A 25,951-nucleotide genomic window follows, 5' to 3' on the forward strand; every position below is an offset into this window, starting at 1 on the left:
ACTGCCTCTGCCAGTCCCTTGAATGTCGCTGCCTCTGCCAGTCCCTTGAATGTCGCTGCCTCTGCCAGTCCCTTAAATGTCGCCGCCTCTGCCTGCCTAATTTAAAGTGGCTACTCAGCTGCCTTTTTTTCATGCCATCCTATTTTCACTCTGCATGGCTTTCTGACATTTTTATAGTGTTTTTGTTAATTGTCTGATTTCTCCCACAAAATTGTATGCCTCATATGAGCAGAAATTTGTCTTGTCCATACCATATCCCCAGCACCTAGAACTAGACTTGGCACATAGTAGGCATTTAGTATTTTAAATGAGTAAGTGCATACACGATTGTTGTTGTATAATTTGACATAATTAATGCACATCTTACATTTCTAAATGAACATAAAATACACCAAAAAACCAAACCAAACCCAGTGCCGTCGAGTCGATTCTGACTCATAGCGACCCTATAGGGCAAAGTAGAACTGCCCCATAGAGTTTCCAAGGAGTGCCTGGCGGATTTGAACTGCCGACCCTTTGGTTAGCAGCCGTAGCACTTAACCACTACGTCACCAGGGTTTCCAACATAAAATATAGCTATATGAAAATATTTACAGTTTTTCCCTTAGCCCTCAGGGTCTTTAATTGATGTCATAATCAATAATTTTCACTTGATTTAAGGACTAGATAATAAATATTTTAGGCTTGGAGGCATTACAGTCTCTGTGGCAACTCCTGAGCTTTGCTGTTGTAGTTAAAGCAGCCATAGAAAATAAATGAGTGGATATGGCTGTGGCTCAGTGAAACTGTTTACCAAGACAGATTGCTGGTTGGTAGGCTGTAGTTTGCTGAACCCCACTGTAGAAGACAACCCCACTATTTATAAGGGCATTGGGCCAAACCCATACCTGCATAGTCACAGAGAAGAGGAAGAAAAGGAAAAAAACACAGTGAGCATCTGGTTGACCCAGGAGACCCTACCTCTGTTCACACAGTGCAAGGGAGGGTAGGACTGCCGGAGGCATAGGAAGGAGCCGAGAGCTGGTGGTGTGGGCGCACGTGGAGGTAGAATTTTGAAGAAATGGATGTATAAAGATTCTTCAGCTTTTCACCTGGAAATCATATTATTTATAGCTATTATTGAACTACAGACAGCTAGCAAGTCAGAGCTCAAGACAAGGGCTACACTTCAGATAGAGCTGTCGCTATAGCTGAAAGTCAAGGCTGATAATTTGAGTCACATAATGTGCAAAGAACTGGTCATTCAGATCACAGCTATAGATTTTGGGGTATGCTGTGCCTTTGAATTATGTCTTTGAATTGATGCCTTTGAATTATGATATTGGCAAAGAATATTGGCTATATCATGGACTGCCAGAAGAATGAACAAATCTGTCTTGGAAGAAGTACAGCCAGAATGCTCCTTAAAAACAAGGATGGCGAGACTTTTTGTCTCACGTACTTTGGACATGTTATCAGAAGGAACCAGTCCCTGGAGAAGGACATCATGCTTGGTAAAGTTAGAGGGTCGGTGAAAAAGAGGAAGACCCTCAGTGAGATGGATTGACATGATAGCTGCAACAATAGGTTCAAACATAGCAAGGATAGTAAGAATGGCGCAGACCCAGGCAGCGTTTCGTTCTGTTGTACATAGGGTCACTATGAGTCAGAAAGTACTTGACTGAACCTGACAACAACAACAAATGCCATTCCTAAAGATTAAACCCAGGGTAATTGTTTTTACTTTTTATTTGGTATCTGAGTGATTAGATAGTCCTCGCTTGACCCAAGTACCTTTTTAACAGATCTCTTTTTATTTTACATATATACAGTGCCCTTTGGAGGTAGCAGAGCAATGGGGAAAAATATATGTTTATGAAAATATAGGGCTAGCTCTAGAGAGATTCACAAAAAAAACTGAGCACTGGGGAGGCTGAAGGCCAGGAGAATAGGAGATTTACCTTGCATAGAATTTCCTTTTGTACTTTTGAATTTTTTACTACGTATAGGAATTGGAATTCATACAGAAAAAATAAAATTTGAAACAAAATATGCAAATAAGAGGCTCTTCAGTCTGTTTTATGACCCAAGGGTCTAGTAGTCATGTTTTCAGTTTTAGACTGTATAATTTTAATAAGAGTTTTTAAATTGATTCCTTTCATATTTAAAAAGACTTAAGATACATTTCACAAGATACTTTTACATCAAGGTCTGTTTATCAATTCTAGTTCAAATAGGACTACTTTTAGTGGAATACACAAAAGCAGGCATGATCTTCTTTTCACCTGGAAATCATATTATTTATAGCTATTATTGAACTACAGGCAGCTAGCAAGTCAGAGCTCAAGATAAGGGCTACATTTCAAATAGAGCTGTCACTATAGCTGAAAGTCAAGGCTTACAAAATGATTGATTTAGTTTATTCCAATAATAGTTCAGATGAGGTTATAATTCGTGTGGCATGGTAATAATAAACATTTCTTGGGTTTTTACTGTATTTCACATGTATTATCTATTCTGATTCTCACCAGTACTCTGAGATATAGGTAATATCATTTTTCCCATTTTATCAGATGAAGAAACTAAAGCTTAGAGGTGTTAAATAAGTTGCCCAAGGTCTTGAAACTTTAGAAAGTTGCAGAGCCAGACTTTAAATCTTAGGTGTGTCTGGCTGCAGCGCTGATGCTTAACCAGTTAAGCACTGTTCTGTAATTTCTTTCCCAAACAATTACAAGGTGTGGGTGACTGCTTTAATAGAGAGAAGGTGTTATTATAAAGTAATGAGACTGGTTCCACAAGTTTCAGGCTGCTCATTCTCTTTACTATGTAGTCATCTCTGTTTTAAAATTTAGGAGATTATTATTTTTAAACATCCTAAAGTCCTCAGCATGAGGTGCACATTCATAAACATGTGACATATGTACATTGACAGATGGATTTTTAATATTTTTAAAATTGATAACCATGTGATTCCAAACCAAATTATATGAAAAGATATACATCGAAAAATTAGTTCCTATCCCTGTCACAGCCCACTTTACTCCCCTATCCTATCCTCCCCTCCCACTACAGTAATACTTTCTTAATGCCCAATAAGCAAATATATATGTATATATACATATATATTTTTCCCCCTTTCAAAGGTGCATTTTCTACAAGAATCTGTTTTTTTTCCTGTCTGCTTCTAATTTTTAACAAGAAGACAAAGAAGAACTCATTAATAAAGTTTACCTTTTTCTAGTAGCGCTCCTCTACAGTTTAGCGCTCTTCCTTTGGGAAGTCTAATTACCTATGGCAGCAGGAGTTTCTATCACGGGTGATTTTTTTAATTCCTTAATCTAGAAGGATGAATTGTACCAGATTGTAGTATATTTGAAAATTATTCTGAGTAGAAAAAAGTCCTCCAAAACTGAACAGCTTCTTAATGCAGCCTGTGTTTATATCTGATTTTGAAGCTATGATATATGTTGTGGTAGCATTCATTAAAAAACAGAACATGAATCTTTGTAATGAGTATTGTCCACTTTTGGTTAAGTACAATGGCTAACTTCCCTTTCTTCTTATTCATTGTAGTTGAGGCAGTCCCAGTCGTACTGCACAGACACAGAATGTCTTCAGGAATGTAAGTAACAATGGGATAGGAGGAGACGTAGCATTGGGGGCAGAATTATAGAGCAGACAGCTGTGAATATTTGTTCAGAAATTCTTGTTACAGTTTTCTATATAGGGAAATATTTCTCAATAATGTATAGTGTATTTGTCACTTAAATATTTCATTTTTTTTTTTAATTTGGGAAGTTGTTTTTTCCTCCCTCAAAATCAAAATCTGTTCACTGGAGAAAATTATAAAATCATAGGTGAGGAAAAAGAAAAGGAAAGACTCTCAGAATACTATTATGTAAAGATAACCACTGTTGACAACTTGGCGTATACCCTTCCAGGCCTTTTTCTTGGCAAATCTGTGTGTAGCAGGGCACTTTTGACCCTGAATTGGAATATCAAGGCTGTTAGCACAAACCTCTCACCCTTTCCCCAGCACCTATTTGCATCCATTGACCAGCTTGGGAACTTCTGAATGTGGGAAGGAGGCCGTTCTTTCCCACGGTTTGGAAGCTTTGGGAGTCTGTGGAGTTCATTCCTTTGGCTGACTTTCCCATGAGGCCATCCATGTGCAGTGGTGACTGCAAAGTGAAAGTCAGGGCAGGAAGATGATACTACAAGGTGAACGTGACAGACTGACTTAGTGGCCATTATATGAGGCATCCTTTTACGGGACACTCAGAAATAACTTGAGGGATACTTTGAGGACAACTAATAACTAGCATTTAAGCCAGCGCAGTCTGGTGCGTTAATAATTCAACCATAAGAAGGGAAGTGTGACATTCACAGGATGGTGAAAGCTGGCACAATTAGGTTACACATACACTTAGAAAAATGAGACCATCTTATATGTGTTGTTTTTCACTCCTGTATTATGAATGTATGAATACACTTTAAAAATATTTTAAAGTTGGAGAAGATAGACACAGCATACCGTACACCCATTCAACCGTTTCTACATGTACAGTTCAGTGACATTGGTTACACTCTTCCCATTGTGCCACCATTCTCACTATCGCATCCCATATTTTTTTTCATTTAATGTAACTTTTACCTTTATTTAAATTTTGATTGTGAGATTTATCAGATACAATGTAAGCAGTCACTGCTTTTGCAATATTTGTTTCAGCGTGAAGAAAATGTATACCATACCTTCATTGTAATTTTTTTTTTACTTAAATTATTTGCTTCTTATATACTTGGGTAGTTAGAGCTTGTTTTATTTTCTAAATTGGTAACCCTTCTTTTTAAAGATAAATTGAGCCCATTTATGGAATGAATGCATAAATGAATTTTCAGATTCTTTGCCCCTAATTTTTTTTAACCTTAAGTAAATGTACGCATGTATAATGAGAGGTAAATGCAGTCTTTTTTGCTTAGTTGACTTTGTGATGCACCATATGAATTAAATTGATTTGCTTTCTCTTCTTTCAGTGGAAGCACTCTTAATGTAGCAAAATACTTCATCCTCAGCATTAGTAAGAACTGAACCTAGAAGAGGATAGAGTCCCATTTTAAATATCCAGGTTGGCAGTAGACTACTGATTATGTCATTTAACAAAGTGAATCTAATAAAGATAGGTAAATGTCTGCAAACATAAGGTCTTTATAACCTTATGGCACCAGCCTATGCCACAGTCACTCGCAATAAACTCAGCTACCTTCACATTTGGCAATAAAGTCATAAAATAAATGTGTGATGATAAAGAAAATTACAAAGTGAACCCAAGTCCACTTAAGAGTCACAACGACAAAGAAACCCTAGGAATGCAGTTCAAGGCAGGAGGTTGCAGCTAGCCAGATGTAATACCATCTAAGCTAAATTGAAGCTAAGTCAAAATTCACTACAACAAATACAATAAGTATCTCCTCTGAATTACTAGAAAAGAAAGGAAAACAGGTATCACCCAGCACCGTTCTTTGACCAAGAAATTAAAATAGTTCTTGAATGCACAATGAAAAAAAGTCTTCGCCAGGAACCATTCCCAAAGACAACCCATCAGACATGGAAGGGACTGGACAATGGGTTGGAGAGAGATGCTGACGAAGAGTGAGCTACTTGTATCAGGTGGACGCTTGAGACTGTGTTGGCATCTCCTGTCTGGAGGGGAAATGGGAGGATATAGAGGGTTAGAAACTGGCAAAACAGTCACGAAAGGAGAGACTGGAAGGAGGGAGCGGGCTGACTCATTAGGGGGAGAGTAAGTGGGAATATGGAGTAAGGTGTGTATATAAGCTTATATGTGACAGACTGACTTGATTTGTAAACTTTCACTTAAAGCACAATAAAAATTATTTTAAAAAAAGTCTTTGCAAAGAATATTACCATTCTTAAGTGTTCATATTAGAAGTTCTATTTCCAGATTAAAAATATTATTTAGTGTTGTTTAAGAATCACCACCAGGGTGGTTAAGTGCTATGGCTGCTAAACAAAGGGTCGGCAGTTCGAATCCGCGAGGTGCTCCTTGGAAACTCTGTGGGGCAGTTCTGCTCTGTCCTGTAGAGTCCCTATGAGTTGGAATCGACTCGACGGCACTGGGTTTTGGGTTAAGAATCACATTTAGACATCATGACTTTCAACGTATTAAGAGTTCAGTAGGAAAAACTGAGACATCTTTTAATTCTACTTTAATGTCAAACTAAACAGAGCAACTTAAAATTTCACTGGAGCATGAGTTGATCCAGTTTAAAAAGTGCTTTCAAAATTCATCCACCTAGCTTCTGTTCAGAATAAACTGTGCATCATCACAAATCTTTTCTAACTTTTGGAGAAGAAACGGGAAATGGCATGTTGTCTGTAGAAAGTTATTTCCTCCTCAGCATCAGGCAAAGAAGTGCTTTTGCACTGTTACATGCTTTGCTGTTTCAGCAGATGCTTCAGCTGGTCCTGTAGATCTGATGACCGCTGAACGTTCTTAACAGCTTCTTGCTGACAGTGAAGATGTGTTGTTGTTACTGCCATTTCCCTTAAACTCTCTTCTGAGTGCAAGATGGCATCTTCCTGTAGTACTATGTTTCGAGCTACCTGACGTAGCAGCTCAGAGTTCCAGGAGCCCTTCGATGAGCACGATCACATCAGTACCACAGACGTTCACCTTCTCTGCACTGCAAGAAGCCTTTTCACAGACTAACCAAGCCATGGTTGCAAATCCAGTGTCTCAGTCACAGTGACCTCCTGTCTTACCACATATTGTTTCACCACCTTTGACTTAGACTCACTGCCCTATAAACTACTCATCTGTGCTTCAGACTTACTGTTGTCAATTTGATGTGATACAGATAATTCTTATGTCAGTATATCTTTATGTTAAAAATATGCAGTGACTGAGTAATAGTCCGTTTGGGGATGAACTAACTTTAGATAGTTCCCCTTTGCTGGAATCTCAGGTTACTAATTTTTTTTTTTTTACTATTATGAACTTGGGGCACTGGTGGCTCAGTGGTTAAGCGTTAGGTTGCTGACCAAAGGGTCTGCAGTTGAATCCACCAGCCACTCCTTGGAAACCCTGTGGGGCAGTTCTACTCTGTCCAGTACAGTTGCTAAGAGTTGGAATTGACTCACCACAATGGGCAAACAATGCTTGAACAAACATCCTTTGTGTGCACATTTTAAGGCCTTTGACATATTGCCAAATTGCATATATAAATGGTGTGGTGGTTAAAGCCATTAACTGCTAACTGAAAGTCTGTGGTTTGAAACCACCAGTGGCTCCTCCGGAGAAAGATATGGAAGCACGCTGCTTCCATAGAGATTTACAGCCTTGGAGACTATACGGGGTCACTGTGAGCTGGAATCGACGTGACAGCAGTGGGTTTTTTGGCCAGAAGAACAAGTCTGTCTTGGAAGAAGTACAGTCAGAGTGCTCCTTGGAAACGAGGATGGCGAGAGTTCTCATGTACTTTGGACATGTTAATCAGGAAGGACCAGTCCCTGGAGAAGGACATCATGCTTGGTAAGGTCAGCGAAAAAGAGGAAGACTGTCAACAAAATAGATTGACACAAAGGCTGCAACAGTGGGCTCAAACATAGCCAACGATTGTGAGGATGGCACAGGACCAGGCAGTGTTTTGTTCTGTTGTGCATGGGGTCGCTGTGAGTGAGAGCCGACTTGATGGCACCTAACAACAAAGGAAATGGGGAACGCTGGGTAGAAATGAGGCGAGTGCTTACACATTGTGGAGAATGAAACCACGGCCATGAAATACTTTTTGTATAAACTAGTGAATGGGAAACTAATTTGCTCTGTAAACTTTCCCCTAATGTACAATTAAAAAAAAAAAAAAAAACCTCTTCTAGTTAGAAAATAATCTTTTTGAACTCTGTAGGCAAAACAAGCGTTTATTATATGTGTAGTTGTGACCCTTGAACCAACTCCACCTGTAAACCAAATATACTCATTTTTAAGTGAAATGTCACTTCCTTAATCTAAATATAAAGGCAAAACTCTAAGGCTTGATATTAATTTGGTTGTAGTCACATGTTTTGTTATTTCCCCCCACTTTTTTTATCATTTGGTAGAAGTCCTTTCTGAGAGCCAGGTTCTGGGTGATGGAATTACTTTTCTGTATGTTCTAAATTTTCTCCAGTGAGTTTATACTTTTTTCCTAAAATAAAATATATTTTATAGCTCTCCTTAGATATATGTATTAATATTAAATTGGAAAAATCGGTTATTTTTAAAAATATATGTTTTCAGATCATGGGAAATTGGGGCTTGATAATAATGGAAATAAATCTTAAATGAATATATGTTCTGTTTTCCTTTCTTGACTTAGTTGGGTTTGTTTTCTTTTCTTTTGTTCTTTTCTACCTTTCTTTTATAATTTGTGCAACGTGATTTTTGTACATGTTTCATTGTTTTAAACGTGTTTGATTATTGTGAAATATCATTTGTTTAGTCATAGAACCAGCTGCTAGATAAATCTAAAGTTGTTAAAATACAGGCCAGCAGGTAAATTTTGGGAAAAATCTATATATTCTTGTTTACAGAATCTCTTTGGGCTTTAACATTTGGCATTGAATATTATTTGAGTTTTTAATGTTGTTTTGTTTTGTTCGGGAGATTGCCAAAGGTGGTTTTTCTTAGCTATTCTGATACTTCTGTGGTATTTTTATGTTGATTATTTCTCTTATTAAAACTTTTCCCTTGACATTTCTAATACCTAGCATAAAAGCCTCAATATTCTCCTTTTCTTTCTGATATATAGTCACAGTATGAGAGCTTACCTGTTCTCAACCTTTAACAGCTCAATCCTATTTATTAATGCTCCCCATATCTATGTCTATCCCTTATTTTTCCTCCTGCCCCAGTCTTAGCTTTCCATCCAACTGTTTTTGGTCTTCTTTCTGGTGCCTCCTGTCCTCCTGACCCCTTTCCCATGTAGTCCCTCAGGACTTGGTCCCTGGACCTCTTGCCTTTCTACACTCACTCCCTTGATGAACTCATCTGATCTCAAGGCTCCCTATGTGTATGCTGATGACTGCCTTTTATGCTGCTCCACTGGGACGTTTCACAGGCATCTCAAATGCAACATCTTCAAAATTGAGCTCCAGGTCGTCTCCTCTAAATCTGCTCCTTCTGTGGTCTTTCCCATACCTGTTAATGACCTTCTGGGGGGTCATCAGCAGCTCCTCTTTCTGCATCAGTCTATTAGCAAGCACTCCCTTCAAGACATCCAAAATTCTGCTACTAACCACCCTCACTGCCTTCTCCTTGTTTCTCCTGTTTGTCCCCTTCTGTTTGCAGAGTGGTCCTTTCAAAGGGAGAGTCAGATCTTGTCTCTTTTTTGTTCCAGACTCTTAAAATGGTTTCCTATTTCATGCATAGTAAAAGCTAAAGTCCTTATTATGACTTGTAAGGACTACATGATCTGATTCCTGTTAATATTTCTGAGCCCCACCCAACCTCTCCCAATCCAGTTCACCAATTCACTCTATTTCAGCTACACTGGCCTCCAGGAACACATTCAGCACCTCTTGAATCAGGAACACTTGCTATTCCCTCTGCCTGAATTCTTTTCTTTCAGGTAGCCTCGTAGCTCACTCACTGACTTTCTTCACATTTTTACTCCAGAGTCTCTTTCTCACCCCTCCTTGGCCTCCTGTCTGAAATTTCCGTTTCCCACACCTAATTTCCCTTCCTTGTTTTATTTACCTTTTAGCACCTATCTCTGTCAACTATATATATTACTAATTTACCTTGCTTATGTCAACTTCGGCTATAAACTCGAGGCAGGAATTTTTTTTTTAATATTTAATTTTAATCTTCTTTTTAATTATCTTCTATATTCCCAGCACCAAGCCAGTCATTTCCCAACCTCCTTATTTTCTGTTAGTTTCCAGTTCCCTAGATTCAAACCTTGCCATCTTCTTTTGACATCTGTCTTTCATTTTCTGTATCTGGTAGTCACTAAGTTCTCTTGTTAACACATTATAGGTAGGATAGTTTATTTTGTTCCCTATCTAAGGAGTTTCACATTAATGTTTATTGCAGCATTGTTTGTAATGACTAGAAAACTGGCATAAGAAGCCTGTAATTAAAGTTAGAAGCTTGGAAATTCTACTAAAAAAAAATTTTTGTATTGTAAATATCCCCTACTTTGAAACAAGTGGGGGATCAGTGTTAACATAGAATACCTTATATGATAAGCAGTATGGAAACTTTAACTCTACAGGTCTCTGGTATAAATTTTGTAAACACCTCTAGGCCTTCATAGAATCTGAAAGTTGGAAGAGAGCTTCCTTGGTAGTACTTAGACTTTTTTTTTTTTTGATAGACCCCTTTAAATAAATGAAGAGATGCTGCTTATTCGGCCTGTCTTTGCCTAAATACACTAAACTGAAATTAAACCCTGGGGCACCTCCAGACACCACAATTTAAAATAGCAGAATAGCACATCTACATTAAGGAACCATAGGGATCACCCTTAGCTCCTTATTCCTCAGATCCTTTTGATTTTATATTTGTAATACCTCTATTGTATTGGTCCATTCATCTTTATCTCTACTGGTCTTTCTTTAATTATGTCCTGTTGTTTTAGCTATACTGCAGATTCTTGCTTGGTCTCTCAGCTTCCAAATTCATTTCTGTACAATGACACCATTGTTCTCATTCTAAAATTCAGACCAGATGATGACATTTCCCTGTGGAAAGATGTAGTGTCACCTTCCGTCCTCCCCCGCATCACTAGTACAGGTAGTTCTAACTTAACACGACTTTTAAGGCCCTTCACAGCCCAGCCTCATCTCTGCCATTCTTCACATCTGCCCTGTGTGCATGTGACATCCCCAGAATATAACATGCTCCCCTACCTTCGCTCATGCTTTTCTGTCACCCCTCTAGTCCATCACCAACAATCTTGCTTCTAGGCCCTGCTCAGATTGTTACAGTCATTTGCAATTACTGCATTCCAGACCGAACTTGTTCAAGGCAAGGACTCACTTACATTCATTGTGCCATAGAGCCTGCAATGGTATATTGCATGTATTTGAAATTACTTAATTGAGTATAGATCACATCACTTCATATGGTAGCAGTTCCACTGTAGTTGATCTGATTGTTGCATGATTCTTTATGTTGAGTTAAATTTCGCATCATTATGATGTCCAACCATAGTTTTGCTCCCTTGAGCAGTACAGAACGCATCTGCGCACTCTTCTGAAAGACTGCCTTTCAAATAAAGGGTTGTATGGAAACCAGCTCTATGGCTACCTAAATTTTGGAGTAAATCAACTTGAAAATTGGTAGTGTACTAGGGGTAACTAATCACTGTATCTGACCAAAAATTACAGGGCTAATGCCTACTTGTACAGTGTCCTCTTTCATTGCTACTGTTCTATTTCTACTTTTTCCACCAGAAACCTATAAAAGTTAATAGAAATAATTCCTTGGGATCTTCCAGGTCTTAGAGACTCTCCCCCCACTCTTACATCTTCCTGGTGTCCAGCTAAATTGACAGCTCTGTATGTAGCTTCATTGTGAATATTCCATTTGGCATCTTATTTGTAATGTCTCTAATCATTAAGTCTACTCACATTTGCTGGTAACCGGAGACTTAATCCTTAAACAAAACCAGGAACACTGTACAGGTGGTCCCCGACTTAACGATGTATTCAAGTTACAGTGAAACACAATTGGTATATCTGGAACATTGCATGTTCCTGGAAGTTAAGGGAAAATGCATGCAGGGGATGTGAAAACAGTTGCTGAGTTACGTGAACATGCTCCGAGCCTTTAATCAGGATAATATGGAAGAGATCAGTGGGAAAATCGTCCATGTGGCAAGAATGCTGAATTTAGAACTTGATATCACCAATATGGAACAGCTGTTACAATAGATCACAGATAAAGGGAATTGACAGATCAGGACTTAATGGATTTTGAAGAGGAAAAAAATGCTGAAGAAGAAAGAAAGACTGAGGAAGAGGAAGTAGAGAAGTTGTCAAAAAATTTTACAGTGAAAGGATTATTAGCTGGATGTTTTTCTAAACTAAGCCAGGGGCTTCAGTTGCTTAAAACATGGACCCAAACACTGATCACTTTGCTAAAGTCAGTAGGCAGATTCCGGAAGCAGTGGGATGCTACCTTGAAACATATGAAGAAAAAAAGAAAAGGATCATACAGACAATTCTCACTAATTTTCTGACAAAAAAAACACCATCCTCAATCTCAGGAATAATCCAGATGATCTAGAACCTTCCACAAGTGGGGTTATCACTACAACTGACAATGCCAGTGTTGTCCAACTCTTCTTCATTATCAGAGTAAATTTTTATGATTTGTGTATTTTTTTGTATGTATGAATTATTAAAATATATTTGTAAGTTTATATGTAATGTTTCCAACCCCCAAAGGCAAAGATTGGATTTATAAAGATACTGATAATAAAAGGCAGTAACAATGACAGAAAATGACGTATTCAACTTACTTTAGAACCGACTTAACGACAAAGTCGTCGGAATGGAACCCCATCATAAGGCAGGGACTACCTGTATTTTGGTGTACAAAGTCCTCCTATGTTTTTATGATTTGACACCTTGTAGACTGAAAAGTATTTACCTTTCTAAAGTATATAATTTCCAGGTAGTTCCTAGTGAGGAAAGATATTTCATATCCCCTATGTGATTGTGCTCATTAACACCTGTAAGTATAAAAATGTTATAATAAAAACCACAGTGATGAGTTCAATTAAAAAGCCAATTTCGCTTTTCTATATTGACTTTGGAAACCCTGGTGGTGTAGTGGTTAAGTGCTATGGCTGCTAACCAAAGGCTCAGAAGTTCAAATCCACCAGGCGCTCTTTGGAAACTATGGGGCAGTTCTACTCTGTCCTAGAGAGTCGCTGTGAGTCGGAATCAACTCGACGGCACTGGGTTTTTATATTGACTTTAAAATGTCTGCTGCTTGTATTTATTAGCTGTGTGCAGTGCTGGGGAGTTTGAGTAGCATACTCTCCAAGGCCATTCCAACTGGTTTGAGATTTCGTAAAGAAGAGAGTCCTGTCATAGAGACAGCGAGTGATTACAGAAAGCCTATGGTGACTCCACTCATCCTTATTCCTAGAGATTTCAAGGAATCTAAGTCAGTCCGGATACCCCAGTGTCTTCAGCCCCAACTATTGTAGGGCTGTTTTTTCTTGTTTAATTCACTTTTATTTAATTTTTTTACATACAGTTTTAAAAAATCAAGGACTTAATCAGTATACAGTGAAAAGTTGTTTTCCTACTCATATTCCCCCATCTACCCAGTTCCCACCCCTTATACATAGCTTTGTACATGTACAGCAGATATGGTATTTGCTCCCTTTTCTTTTTATACAGTGTTCCTTACCTTGCTTTTCTTTCTTTCAAAAAGAGAAAAAAGCATAGTTCATAGACTTCTCTGAAAATTTTCCAAAGTTTCATAGTATTCCATTGTACAGATATACCACAATCTATTCATCAGACACCGTTGATAGACATTTAGGTTTGTTTCCAATTTTTTGTTAATACCTTACAGAATTTGCCCATGTGACAGTACATTCTACAGTCAATCTTAATTTTGTGGGACTGATATAAACAGGAAAGCCTTGGCTCTGCTCAAGAAGTTCAATTTTAAATGGTTTATCTTTATTCTGAGATGAACCTTGAATTATTGGAGAAAAACAGAGAAATGATCTTATCAAACTTTGGAGGTCAGTAAAACTATACCCATTTTTTTTAAGAGGCAGCCTTAATTCCTTTTTCTTCCTCCTCTTACCACCAGCCCAGTTAGTCACTAAGTGTTGTGCTTCTTCCATCCTGTTACCATCTGTATTTGTACCTTTTCCATTCCCATTTCACCATTTTATCCAACCTACTTATTTACCCCAAGATGTATCTGCACTCAGTCTTTTCTGCCCCCTAATTGATCCTAGTACCAGTAATGGCTAATGTTTATCGAATACTTCACTGTGTATGCCACTATGTAACTGCTTTTCATGTACTGACCGTCTTAATCCTCTCACCTTCTCCAAGATGTTGGTAATATTTCCCTTTCTCAAGTAAGGAAATTGAAATACAGAGATTGTGTAGCTAAGTGGTGGTAGAGTCAAACAGCTGTGAGATAATGGTCCCTGTTCTTAAAAAGTTAATGACCTAAGTAGAGGAGTTAGGAAACCATTCCTTTAAGCTAGAAATGCTATACTAGCCCACAGAAGGCAAGGGAAAGAGTGGGATAGAGGAGATGGAGAAGATTTTTATAGAAAAGAGGGGCGTAGGATACTGTGAATAAGTGGTTTGACAGCATTCCAGACGGAGAAAAATAATGAGTACCCTGGAAGAGAGACTGAGTGTGATTAGGTGGTAAATGCTGCCAGCCCAACTAGCCCTGAGCTATTGCATCAGATTCATTTGGAAAGCTTTTAAAAAATACTGTTGGTTCCTGACCCCACCCCTTAGCTTCTGATGCATAGCCAGGTCAAGGAACCACTGGCTAAAGGAGGAGGAGGGTATGGGGTGACTAAAGCAGAGGATGTGTTTTCTGAGAAGTGGTAAGACATGAGAGTAGATGACTGGCACCAAATTATGTTAGGAGAAGCCAGGCTGGGGAGTTCAGGGTTGAAGCAGTAGAGAGTGAGTCACTAGGCAGATCAGCAGAGAGATGCGTTAAGAGCATTTGTAAGTAGACCCTCCTGGCACGATGTGCAAGAAGGGAAGGCTGCAATAGGAACTAAGCTAGGAGACAGTTACAGGGATCTAATAGTCATATTATCACTATAAGAGTTATAAAGAGAGGTGGACATTTTGTTGGGACTGCTTTGTCTAGAAATATGTGGTCTGCAGACAGAAGGTAATTATTTAGTGATAAAAATAGTAGTATTTGCTTTTTTTTTTTTAACATCTCTCAGCAGTGTAGAGGACACAATTAGAGGAGGCAAGAGTAGATACGGGAACATCAGTTGAGAGGCCATTGAATTAGACCAAAGAAGAGGTGATGGTAGCTTGGGCAAGTGTGGTAGTAGAGCTAAAAGTGAACAGATATTTAGGAGATAAAATTGACAGAAACTTCATGATAGATTAAATAGTCAGCAAGAGACAACAAAAGATGTCCAAAACCAAACCCACTGCTGTCGAGTCGATTCCAACTCATAGCAAACACATAAGGTTTCCAAAGCTGTAAATCTCTACTGTAGCAGACTGCCACATCCTTCTCCCACTGAGCTACTGGTGGCTTTGAATCACCAACCTGTTCTGTTCAGTTAGCAGTCAGTCACTTTAAGGACTGCATCAGCAGGACTCCCAAAAGGTGTCAAAGTTAACCCTTAAATTTTCAACCTAGGCAATTGGATGAATGGAGATCAGTTTGGTGTGGGCCATGGAAGGATGGACCAGGGGGAAAGCTTATAATTTTAGTCTGAGATATCTTTAAGATACCCAACTGGAAATAACAGAGAGGGCCAGTGGTTCTCAAATAGCAATATGAATTCATATACCATTATAAGGCCAGGCCAGACCTTTAGAGATAATTTACGTCTGGGATGAGGTTTGGGCATCTGTATTTTTAAGAAAGGAGCCCCTGGGTAGTGCACGCACATGGTTTATTTACTTGGCTGATAACCAAAAGATGAGGGTTCAAATCCACTCAGAAGCACCTTTGGAAGAAAGGCCTGGCAGTCTACTTCAGAAAAATCAGCCATTGAAAACCCTCTGTAGCAGAGTTTTACTGACACATGGGGTCACCATGAGTTAGAATCAACTCAATGGCAACTGGTTTATTTCAAGAAGCTGCCAAATGACTCTCATGGACAAAATTTAAGCACTGTTTTTGCGAAGAAAAAGAATATTGATGTAGGTAAACAGCTGGATATTTGGGTCTGAAGTTCAGAGAATCTGGGCTGAGTATAAATTTAGGTGTGGTCTGCATATAGAAGGTAATTGAAGCCACAGGTGAGGATAAGCGTGTGTAGAAGAAGAGAAGGAATCTAAAATTGACCATAAAGAATTATAAAATTTAAAGACCAAGAAAAAAGAGTATTAGAAAGAAAATGAGGCAATGATAATACCACAAAAGACAAAGGAAGAAAGTGTTTCAAAAGAGAGAGAATGGTCACCAAAAACAAGGCCTTAAAATTACCCATTAAGTTTAACAGCATGAAGCTGTCATAGTTGACCTTTTTAAGATCTGCTTTGAATGATCATGGAGATGGAAACCAGCTGAGGAGTGAGTGGGAGGTAGTGAAATGTAGATCGCAAGTATAGAAAACTATCAAGATGTCACCTGTCATGATAAGGACAGAAATAGGGTGATAGCTGGAGAGGAAAAGGTTGAGGGCGAGATTTTTGCGTTGTTTAAAGAAAGAAACTTGACCATGTTTAATGCTTATGGAATTGCACTAATTGAGAAGGGAAGGTTGAATATGTAGGAGAGGATGGTGGATAATATGTCTGCAAGAGTGATGGAGTACAAAGCTCAAGTGGAGAAACTGATCTTAATTACTAAGGGAGCACATTTAGTGTAACAGGAGGGAACAAGGAAAGGATGGACATGGATATAAAGGAAATAGAACACTAATGCACTGATGCTGTAAATAATGCAACTTCGGTGGCCCTAAGGTACTGCTTTAGCTGTTCTGAGGAAGTGACTGGGGCTGGATCAGAGACCACGTTCCTTTCTAGCCTGCTCTTGGGCCAGCTCAGCTCTTAATTGGACTTCGTCTCCTTTTGGCCACTCAGGCAATAGAAGAATAATGGTGGTGGTAGTTATTAGTTGCTCTGAAGTCAATTCCGACTTACGGCAACACCGTGTATGTCAGAGTAGGATTGTGCTTCATAGGATGTTCAAGCCTGTGACCTTTCTGAAGCAGATCACCAGGCCTGTCTTCTGAAGTGCTTCTGGGTGGGTTTTGAACCACCAGCTTTTCAGCTAGTAGACGAGCACCTAACCATTGGTGCCACCCAGGGACCCAGGCATTGTACTAGGTACTTGATACTCAGGATGAGAGGAGATGTGGTTGCTACAAGGAGCTTGGAAAGACCAACATCTACATATACACACGTACACATCTTTCTCATCTATGCATTAGAGTAATTGTTGTCCATTTTGTCTCATGTAGGTAATTTTTTAAAGGAGTATAGTACTCAAGGGTAGCATTCTTTACTTTTTGAGCTATGACTTAAGAGGATAGTTTTAGTTCAAGGTTTAAAGATTATCTCAGGGCAGTAGTCTTGGTGATTCCTCCAATCTCAATAGGTCCAGTACGTTTAGATTCTTTGAAAATTTGAAGTTTTGTTCCACATTTTTCTCCCTTTCTATCAGAATCTATATACTGTGTCCCTGACCAAAACATTTGGTAATGGTAGCAGGGCACCATCTAGTTCTTCTGGTCTCAGGGTAGAGGAGGCCTTGGTTCATGGAGACAATTAGTCCTGTAGTCCATTTCCTTCTCTGATTTTTGGTTTTCCTTTCTCTTTTGCTCCAGACAAATAGAGACCAATAGTTGTATCTTAGATGGCTGGTCTCAAGCTTTTAAGACCTCAGACGCCACAACTCACTGAACTAGAATATTGAACATAAACTTTCTGAACTATATTATGCCAATTGACTGAATTGTCCCATGAGACTATGACCCTAAGTCTTCAAACCAAGAAAACTAATCCCATGAGGTGATTGGTTATGTCTAAGAAGTATCGGTATCTGTAGCCCCTGTTTGCTTTATACGTGTGTGTGTGTGTTTATATTTTGGTTGTTGTTATAAGATTATAGATAACATAGCATTTACCAATACCTCTTTTTTCTTGAGTACATCTTAGCAGCATCACCTACCCTAGTCAAGGTCTTCAGTACTTTACCCACGTTTGGTGCTACCTTTCCCATCATCATAAACGAAAAGTGGCTACTACTACAGGATGATTCTCCCTCTTCCCTCCCCTGCCCCCAACCCCTGGTAACTATCAATGAACATTGGTCTCTGTATATATACTTACTCTTATCATTTCCTAAAAGTGAGATCATACAGTATTTGTCATTTTGTGATCGACTTATTTTGCCAGCATTGTGTCCTTCAGGTTGACCCATGTTGACAAGATGTATCAGGAATTCATTTTTCTTTATGGCTGAGTAATATTCCATTGTGTATACATGGATTCTTAGAGTCATGATTTTTATCAGATTCTCAAAGGATTCTGTTGCCCCCGAAATATTAAGAACTACTGTACTATTAAAACCTTCGTCTAATAGGTTTTGGCCTATTTGAGCACATTTAGATTTCCTCACTGGAGGAAAGGGAAATTAAAGGTGTAATACTTCACAAGTGTACTTCTTTAAATTATTAATACACTTTTCAAGCTGATAAATATTAGAATGTTTTTATGCTTACCTAACAATATTATAATCATGCTTCAGTTTTTGTTACAAATACATTTTTGTCTTTAGTACCAGGACCCTCTGGTGACAATGGCATCAGCATTACCATGATCTTGATGGCCTGGATGGTTATTGCAGTGATCTTGTTCTTACTGAGACCTTCTAATCTAAGAGGATCCAGTTTACCTGGAAAGCCAGCCAGTCCTCATAACGTAAGTGTTGTGGATTATAAAGCCTTTTTTCGTTGGGGGCGGCGGGGTGGTGGGTCATCTGGGGAGGAGGAGGTGTTCGTTTTGACTAAAATATCTAAATTGGCAAAAGGAAGATTTAACTCATGGAGTGAGTTTTTCCTGTTTAGTCCTAGTAAATCTTGAAGCCCCAGTGGCTTAGTCTGCATGGAGTTATATATAGAAGCACAAACCAGTAGCCCCAGAATAATTTTAAAACAAAGTTCAATCTTTACCCACATGAGAAATGTCAAAAATGTCTCCATTCATAACCCACAGCAGTTTTTCTCAAATCCCAGTCCTCCATTCTCCAGTTTTATTCACCTCACAGTTGATCCCTTGCCTCTCATGCTTCAGGCTCCCTAAACTCTCTTATTAGCTCCAGCTCAATTGTTTTTCCCTCTTTTCTCTCCCCTTCTGTCTTAGCTATTAAATACAATAGAGCCACTGAGCCTGTCAGGCTAAATCCTGTTTTCCTCTTGTTTTTTCGTATCCTATTTCTCTCAAACCCATTCTTCCAGTTCTGCATCACAATAGATCAACTGAGCTGGCAAAAAGGAGAGGTAGGAATCATTAATGTTGATAAATTTTGATAGTCGCGATTATAACCATTTTTGTTGTTATTGTGTGCCCTTAAGTCAGTTCTGACTCATAGCGACCCAATGTGACAGAGTAGAATGGCCCTGTAGGGTTTCCTAGGCTGTAATCTTTATGGGAGCAGGTTGCCAGGTCTTTTCTCCCATAGAACAGCTGGTGGGTTCAAACCACTGACCTGTAGGTTAGCAGCCGAGCAGTTTAACCATTGAGCCACCAGAGCTCCTTATAACCATTTTTGGAATCTTCTAAAAGAAAAAAATGATGAAACAACCCAAGAGAGATTTTAGTACTATTTTTAATGGAACTTCCATTAAAGGATTACTTTTAACTCTTTTCAGAACCAGTACTTAATTTTTTTTCTTTTCCATTTGATTTAGATGTTATCTCTTTAAAAATATTTCCATGATGAATTCATTTGTTGAACACCTAACTATCCCACTAATTCTCTTCTCAACCTTCACGATGTGGGATTTCTAATATGTTGTTAATCTTAGAAAAAAGTTCAGTTAGTCTAATTTCTTATATAGGGAGAAGCAAATGGGTGATGTTAATTGGCCAGTGCTTTGGTCTTTTTGAAGAGTAGAACATCTAGATAAGTAGTAGGATGACTTTAATTAAGAAGTAAAGCATCATTAGAACTATATAGGAGCCTTGGTGGTACAGTGGTTAAGAGCTTGGCTGCTAACCAATGGGTTGGCAGTTCGAATTCACCAGCCACTCCTTGGAAACCCTATGGGGCAGTTCTTCTGTGTCCTGTCGGGTCGCTCTGAGGCAGAATCAACTTGATGGCAACAGGTGTGGTGTTTTTTTGTTTGTTTGTTTTTTGGTTTTAGCACTATATAAAAGGACTTAAATTTATTTTGCTTTTTCTCGAAGAAGGGGTATTCACAAAACAGTTTGCATGTTGTCTTGATAAAGTGTTTCTTCCTTAGCCTTTTTTCTTTTTATGTACGACTTGGGGTCTTTGAATGGGCACACAGTTAATGTGCTTGGCTACTAACCTAAAAGTTGGAGGTTTGAGTCCATAATAGAGGCAACTCAGAAGAAATGCCTAGCAACCTACTTCCAAAAAACCAGCCATTGAAAACCCTATAGAGTACGGTTCTAGACTGACACACATGGGGTTGCCATGAGTCAGAATCGACTCAACAGCAGCTGGTTATGTACAGCTTTATTGGTTTCGTGTCAAAGAGCAACTTCCTTAATGTTTGGATCTAAAGTAATCCAACTTAATAAGCTGAATTATAACCCATTGAAGGTGACAGAAATGCAAGATAACAGTCCTCTGGACTGTAGTTTATTAGAAACCAGCGGTTCTAGGAATAGTCCCACTGCCCTAGGAATAGGCAAGAAAATGTATTGACTCTAATTTCAAATAGAAAAATTAGGAACTTACATAGCATGTCAGGGTAAATAAATGGAATCTTGCTGAAGATTCCTAAAAACTCTTACATTTCCTTTATAGTTCAGATGCATGCTTTTGCCAAAACCAGTTCAGATGGGTTTAAACAATAAGTGGCTTTATTGGTTTATGCAATCAGAAAATCCAGAGATAGAGTAGGTGTTTGGAATGATTGATTCAGCAAGTTTAACTGTGTCATCAAAGACCCAGTTTCTTTCCTCATGCTGTCAGCTTCATTCCAAGGTAGGCTCCCCTTGTCGTCACCGGACGGCATCAGTAGCAGCTGGAGCCACGTGCTTCCTCACTGACATTCTGTTGTGGGAAACAGTGTAAGTCCCTACCTCTACTTTAACTGCACTACTCAGCGATTGACTTTGGCAAGAGGGATGAGATTACCTTTATTGGTTTAAAGGCCACCCCTAGAGCTGGCAGGGAGAGCTGTCATATCAGTGTTAAAACAATTTCCCTTTATTCCATACCACAGGGAAGAATGGGACAAAAGTTGGAGGGTTGTAGTGTTAATCTGCTGTTCCCTTATGTAAAAACGAATGAAAAGTCCAAATAAGTACATGGTTTGGGATGGGAAGGTTGGGGGCATTGCTACTCAGTTCTAACTGTGTGTGTTAGATTGGTTGCACTGGAAATAAAGTCAGTCCGTTCCATAATTTATCTTTTTCTAATGCCAGGGACAAGATCCACCAGCTCCTCCCGTGGACTAACTTCGTGAGATGGGAAGTAAAAATAGCTAAACACCTTGCACGACCAAATGAACGAAGATGACCAGAGTACTCTTAACCCCATTAGAACTGTTTTTCCTTTTGCATATGCAATATGGGATGGTATTGTTTTCATGAGCTTCTAGAAATTTCACTTGTGAGCTTATTTTTGCTTCCTGTGTTATCACCATTCCCACTTACAGTATATTTGAGTAAATGATATTAAAAAAAAAGTTACATGGGGCTTTTTTTGGTTGTCCTAAGCCTAAACATTTCACTCATTCTATTTAACTGTGATAATTTTTGTGATGATTTCTGGACTGATTGAAGGAAATTTGAGATCTCTGCATTTAAATATTTTAAATAGTTTTGATAGGCTTTAAAATTGCTTTTTTGCATAAGATATTTATAAAGTTATTTGGGCTTGTCTGAGATTGTATGAAAGAAAATTAGAACCATACTGTATTTACGTTTACCATGATAGTTTATTTGTGGGTGGCTGTTTTCTCTTGCCATTGGGACTGTGGTGGCCTTCTAAATACTTTATAAATTTTAGCTGAAATCTGTATGATCCACTACAGGTGGCTTATGTGGCTAGAATCGGAGAAGAAGTGAAATGGTTGCTAAGTTTTTTACTCCCGTTACGAAATGTCTAATGTTAAGAAAACTTTAAATAAACATGATTAATCAATATGGTGGATGTTTAACTGCCCATTATATGATACTTGTAATCCACTGTACACTAGCCTTATAAGGGTTCGTGAAAGCAGGAGAAAAATTAACTCTTTCTGCCTTTGCTGGGTATAATCTATACAGTAATAATTTAAGCTATAATTTATTTGTTAAAACTAGTGCCTCTCAGGAAGTTTCTTTTCTGTTCTGACACTTCCCTGTTAGAATGAAACTCTTTTAGAGTTAGTTTAGGTTACTGAAATTTGAATCCCTAGTACTTATTTACCCTGTGTTTTTATTTGAAGAAAAAATTTTGAGTCCTTTGTTATTGTTCTGATGTTAAATTTTTTTTTTTTAAGTGAATTCTTGGCTTACTCCAAGGGAAAAGGAAGAAAATTAGAATCAAGGATCTTTTCCTCACCCTCTGTCTTCGTAATGGGATGGACTGGGACAGGGATGAGCGTTAATATAAGTAAAATTTTGAAATGTATAAAAAACTAAAAGGTTGCACTGTTTTGCTTAGTTTGAAAAAAATGAATACAGATGGCATAAAAAATGTCTGCATGACCTTTGTGGTTATGGGATTTTTCCTAGCAAGTGATTACAGATGACTTAATGTGGGCTAGAAGATATTTTGCTATCAATGTAAGGGTTTTCCCCCCTAGATCAGTCTAGCTTTTCATTGTATAGATCTGAGAAATTACTTGTATGAATTGAATAAATTTCTCTATATCATTGTACTGTTTTAGAGTCTCTGATACACTCATGGAGTATTCTTTTTCCTTCACTATGATCACATTCTTGGCCAAAAGAGCATCATTTCATTATATAATTCAGTACTCATTGTTTCATTCCTCCTTGTGTATCTTGGCTTTGAATTCAACTTCTCGAAATAATATAACCAATTCTTAATTACTTATGCTAATAGGATGGCAACATAACACAGGTAAGTCAGATCCTGGATAAATGAGCACCACAGAGAAAAAGGTTTTTCTTCTTGCTGTCGCCTACTGGAAGCCTTCCCAGCTATAGCTGGTAACATATTTAAGGCAGAAAGTGCAGGAATAGCATAAAATCGAGCTACATTCTGATAGCATTCCATTTTTCTGCCTTTGCCCCCTGAACTTTGAAGGCTGGCCCCTCTATCCTAAGTCTGTTCTCTAAGCTGCTAGAAAAACCAATCACTGGCAGAGATACTGATGTGTACACTGAATCCATAGCTCACAAATAATTGAGAATTGGTTTTGGTTTAAGAAATGGCCATAACATGGAAACAGAATGTCTGGTGTTAGCTAGAGGCCGGAAAATCTGGATTCTTATTCTTAGTCCTTCATTTCTGTCACATATACTTAGTTGACATTGTATGTAGGATTTCAGCCTTTTCTTATAGGGACCTACTTGCTTAGTAACAGAAGTTCTTAGTGAAGTATTTAGTCTTGTTTTTTTTTTTTTTGCTAGTAAAATTCCTCTGCATTCCGGAAAAAGACAGCATACTGCACATAAACTATTCTTGTTAACCTAACTAGTAATTTATATTCTATTTAATCTTAAAACTTCTACACGTGGCCTTTTTATTGAGCACATCATTACGTGGCTTATAAACATTCACCTGAACCATGGCTACAATCTTTTTAAAATAATTTGGAAAAAAGAAAGCTAAAACTCCACATTTTAATTACCTTTGACTTTTAAACATTCCACAAATGCCGTTAAGAGTTTATTTTGTTGTAGAGTCATTTAATGTTCTTCTATGCAAAATATTTTTTGCATTCCATATGGAAAAAGTTAACATTGGAAGTGTTTATAGTAAATGACGTTACCATGTAGCTATCCAGCCACTATCCCATGGGGCAGCGAGACAAATTTTACAACTCGTAGAGATTTTCTGAAGTAATTATTGAGTACAGCTCTTCCATGGTTACTTTTATGTCTTCGTGGTATATGATGTGATAGTGTTTATGGAATTATAGATATCTTGCACTTCCAAAAGAACCGTGGGAATCACTCTGAATAAAGCTAAAATTTGGTCAGCTCAGCTTAAGACATAATACAGCAACTCGAAGAAGGAAAAATGAAGAGTTTACAGTTAATGATTAAATTTTTGTTATTGCAATGGGAGGTTTAGTCTTAACATTATAATATTTCTAAATGAAAAATCATATGTATTTGTTATACCATGTCTGATTACTGTGTTAAAAGCAAAAGTGGTCCTGTGATATGCTAAATGTTAATTGATGTTTTTAAATGTTTAAATCATGCCAAACAAATCATTTCTGTGCCATCCAGGGTTTATTGTTAATCTTTTCCTGAGTACTTGGATTGGGATAAAGGGCTTGTACTATGCACTTTTTATTAATGAATAAATAGAAAACGTTAGTAACACTCTTTGTTTTCTGTTTGGCTTTCATGGGAAGAGAAGCAAACATCTTTAGCTTAGTAAAATGTTAACATCCTTCGTTAAACTGTTCCTTTAGAAGACTTCTTACCCCTTAGTAAAGATATTCCTTACAGAGTTGTAAGAAAAATATTTATATAATAGCAGGTAGGACCAGGTATTCAGAAACAGCTTGTTAGACTCTAGGAAATTAGATTGCAGTTACTTTTCTTTGTTTTTTGTTTTTTCTAGAATACAGGGACAAACAGACATTTGAGGGAATAATACCCATTAACATTAATTTGAGCAGACATATATTACCCAAAAGCAAGGCGCAGTTACAGCCCCTGCTGAGAATTTGCATTTCCAAGTTCCCAGGAGATAGTAATACTGCTGGTTAGGAACAAATTCTGAGAATCACAATTTACAACAACAGCCGTTGCCGTGGAGTAAATTCCAACTCATAACAACCCTGTAGGACAGAGTAGAACTGCCACATAGGGTTTCCAGGGCTGTGAGCTTTACAGAAGCAGACTGCCGCTTATTTCTCCTGAGGAGCAGCTGAGGGGTTCAGACCACCTACCTGAGCAGCCAAGTGCTTAACCACCGAGCAGCCAGGTTCCTTGACTAGTAGAACAGTAGTTCTCAAAATTTATTATACATAACAATCATTTGGGAATCTTGTTAAAATGTAGATTCTGATTCAGTATATCTGGGGTGGAAATGCAAGTTCTTGGCAGGGGTTTGAACCAGAACAAACCAGTTAGAAGCCCTGCTGAAAAGGAGTTAAACACGTAAACTGTACTAAAAGCACACAAATAAAAATTTGCTTTCACTTTGTGACCTGGAATGTGTCCAGACATTAAAGATCATTATAACCATATATGTGTAAAAATGGTAAAGTTGCTCTGGCATGACTATGATGTCAGTGTCTATGATTTAAACACTCAAGTGTTATTTAAAATAGCAATATTTGTGAAACAGTAATTTCCTGGAGACATTAACTTAATGTTTTCAATCTAAAGTTTATCATATATAGATGTGTATGGATATCTCAGTCACCAGTAAAATTACAAATTTTCATTAAATGGCTCTGCAATCCTAGTTTTCTTCCTAGAAGATAAAATTCAAATAAAATAAGTCCTTTGCTTTCTGATATTTCACCTGATGGTTTTCCCAGCTGAGGATCTCAATTTGCAGAGTTTTTTTCCCCAAAAAATAAGTTCCATAGAACCAATTATGATTATCTGTCTCACGCAGATTTTTTTAAACTGGAGTTATCCATGCGATCTTTTCTCATTAGTTTGAGGGAACTTTAGTTTGCATGTCTTTTTTCAAAGAAACAGACTATGTTCAATAAACATTTCAACAAGTGTATATTTGCAATTTATTGCTTAACTGTTTGTGTATGCTCTAAAATGGATGTCATTCAGGATTAGAGACCATTTTAAACCATCAAGGGGTGAATAAAGATGTCTGTTGAAAAGCTCTGGGAGCTGAGGCCATTGTCTGGGACGCAGGGACTGTGTAGGGATGAAGAGCAGTGTGTGTAATTTAAAGAC

The 25,951-nt window shown here is 38.1% G+C and overlaps 1 protein-coding gene across 1 annotated transcript in view; it reads left to right on the plus strand.

Annotated features, from left to right (window-relative positions):
* The window catches only part of SMIM14 (small integral membrane protein 14), a 71,782-nt gene extending 47,385 nt beyond the window's left edge, over window positions 1–24,397 (plus strand). The window contains exons 3-5 of the mRNA XM_003411306.4: window positions 3,553–3,601; window positions 18,471–18,613; window positions 21,314–24,397. Coding sequence (XP_003411354.1) covers window positions 3,553–3,601; window positions 18,471–18,613; window positions 21,314–21,346 — 225 coding nt within the window. The 3' untranslated portion in view covers window positions 21,347–24,397. The remainder of the gene's footprint in view (window positions 1–3,552; window positions 3,602–18,470; window positions 18,614–21,313) is intronic.
* Window positions 24,398–25,951: the final 1,554 nt, after the last annotated feature.

The sequence above is a fragment of the Loxodonta africana genome, chromosome 5 (genome assembly GCF_030014295.1).
Source record: "Loxodonta africana isolate mLoxAfr1 chromosome 5, mLoxAfr1.hap2, whole genome shotgun sequence".
Lineage (NCBI taxonomy): Eukaryota > Metazoa > Chordata > Mammalia > Proboscidea > Elephantidae > Loxodonta > Loxodonta africana.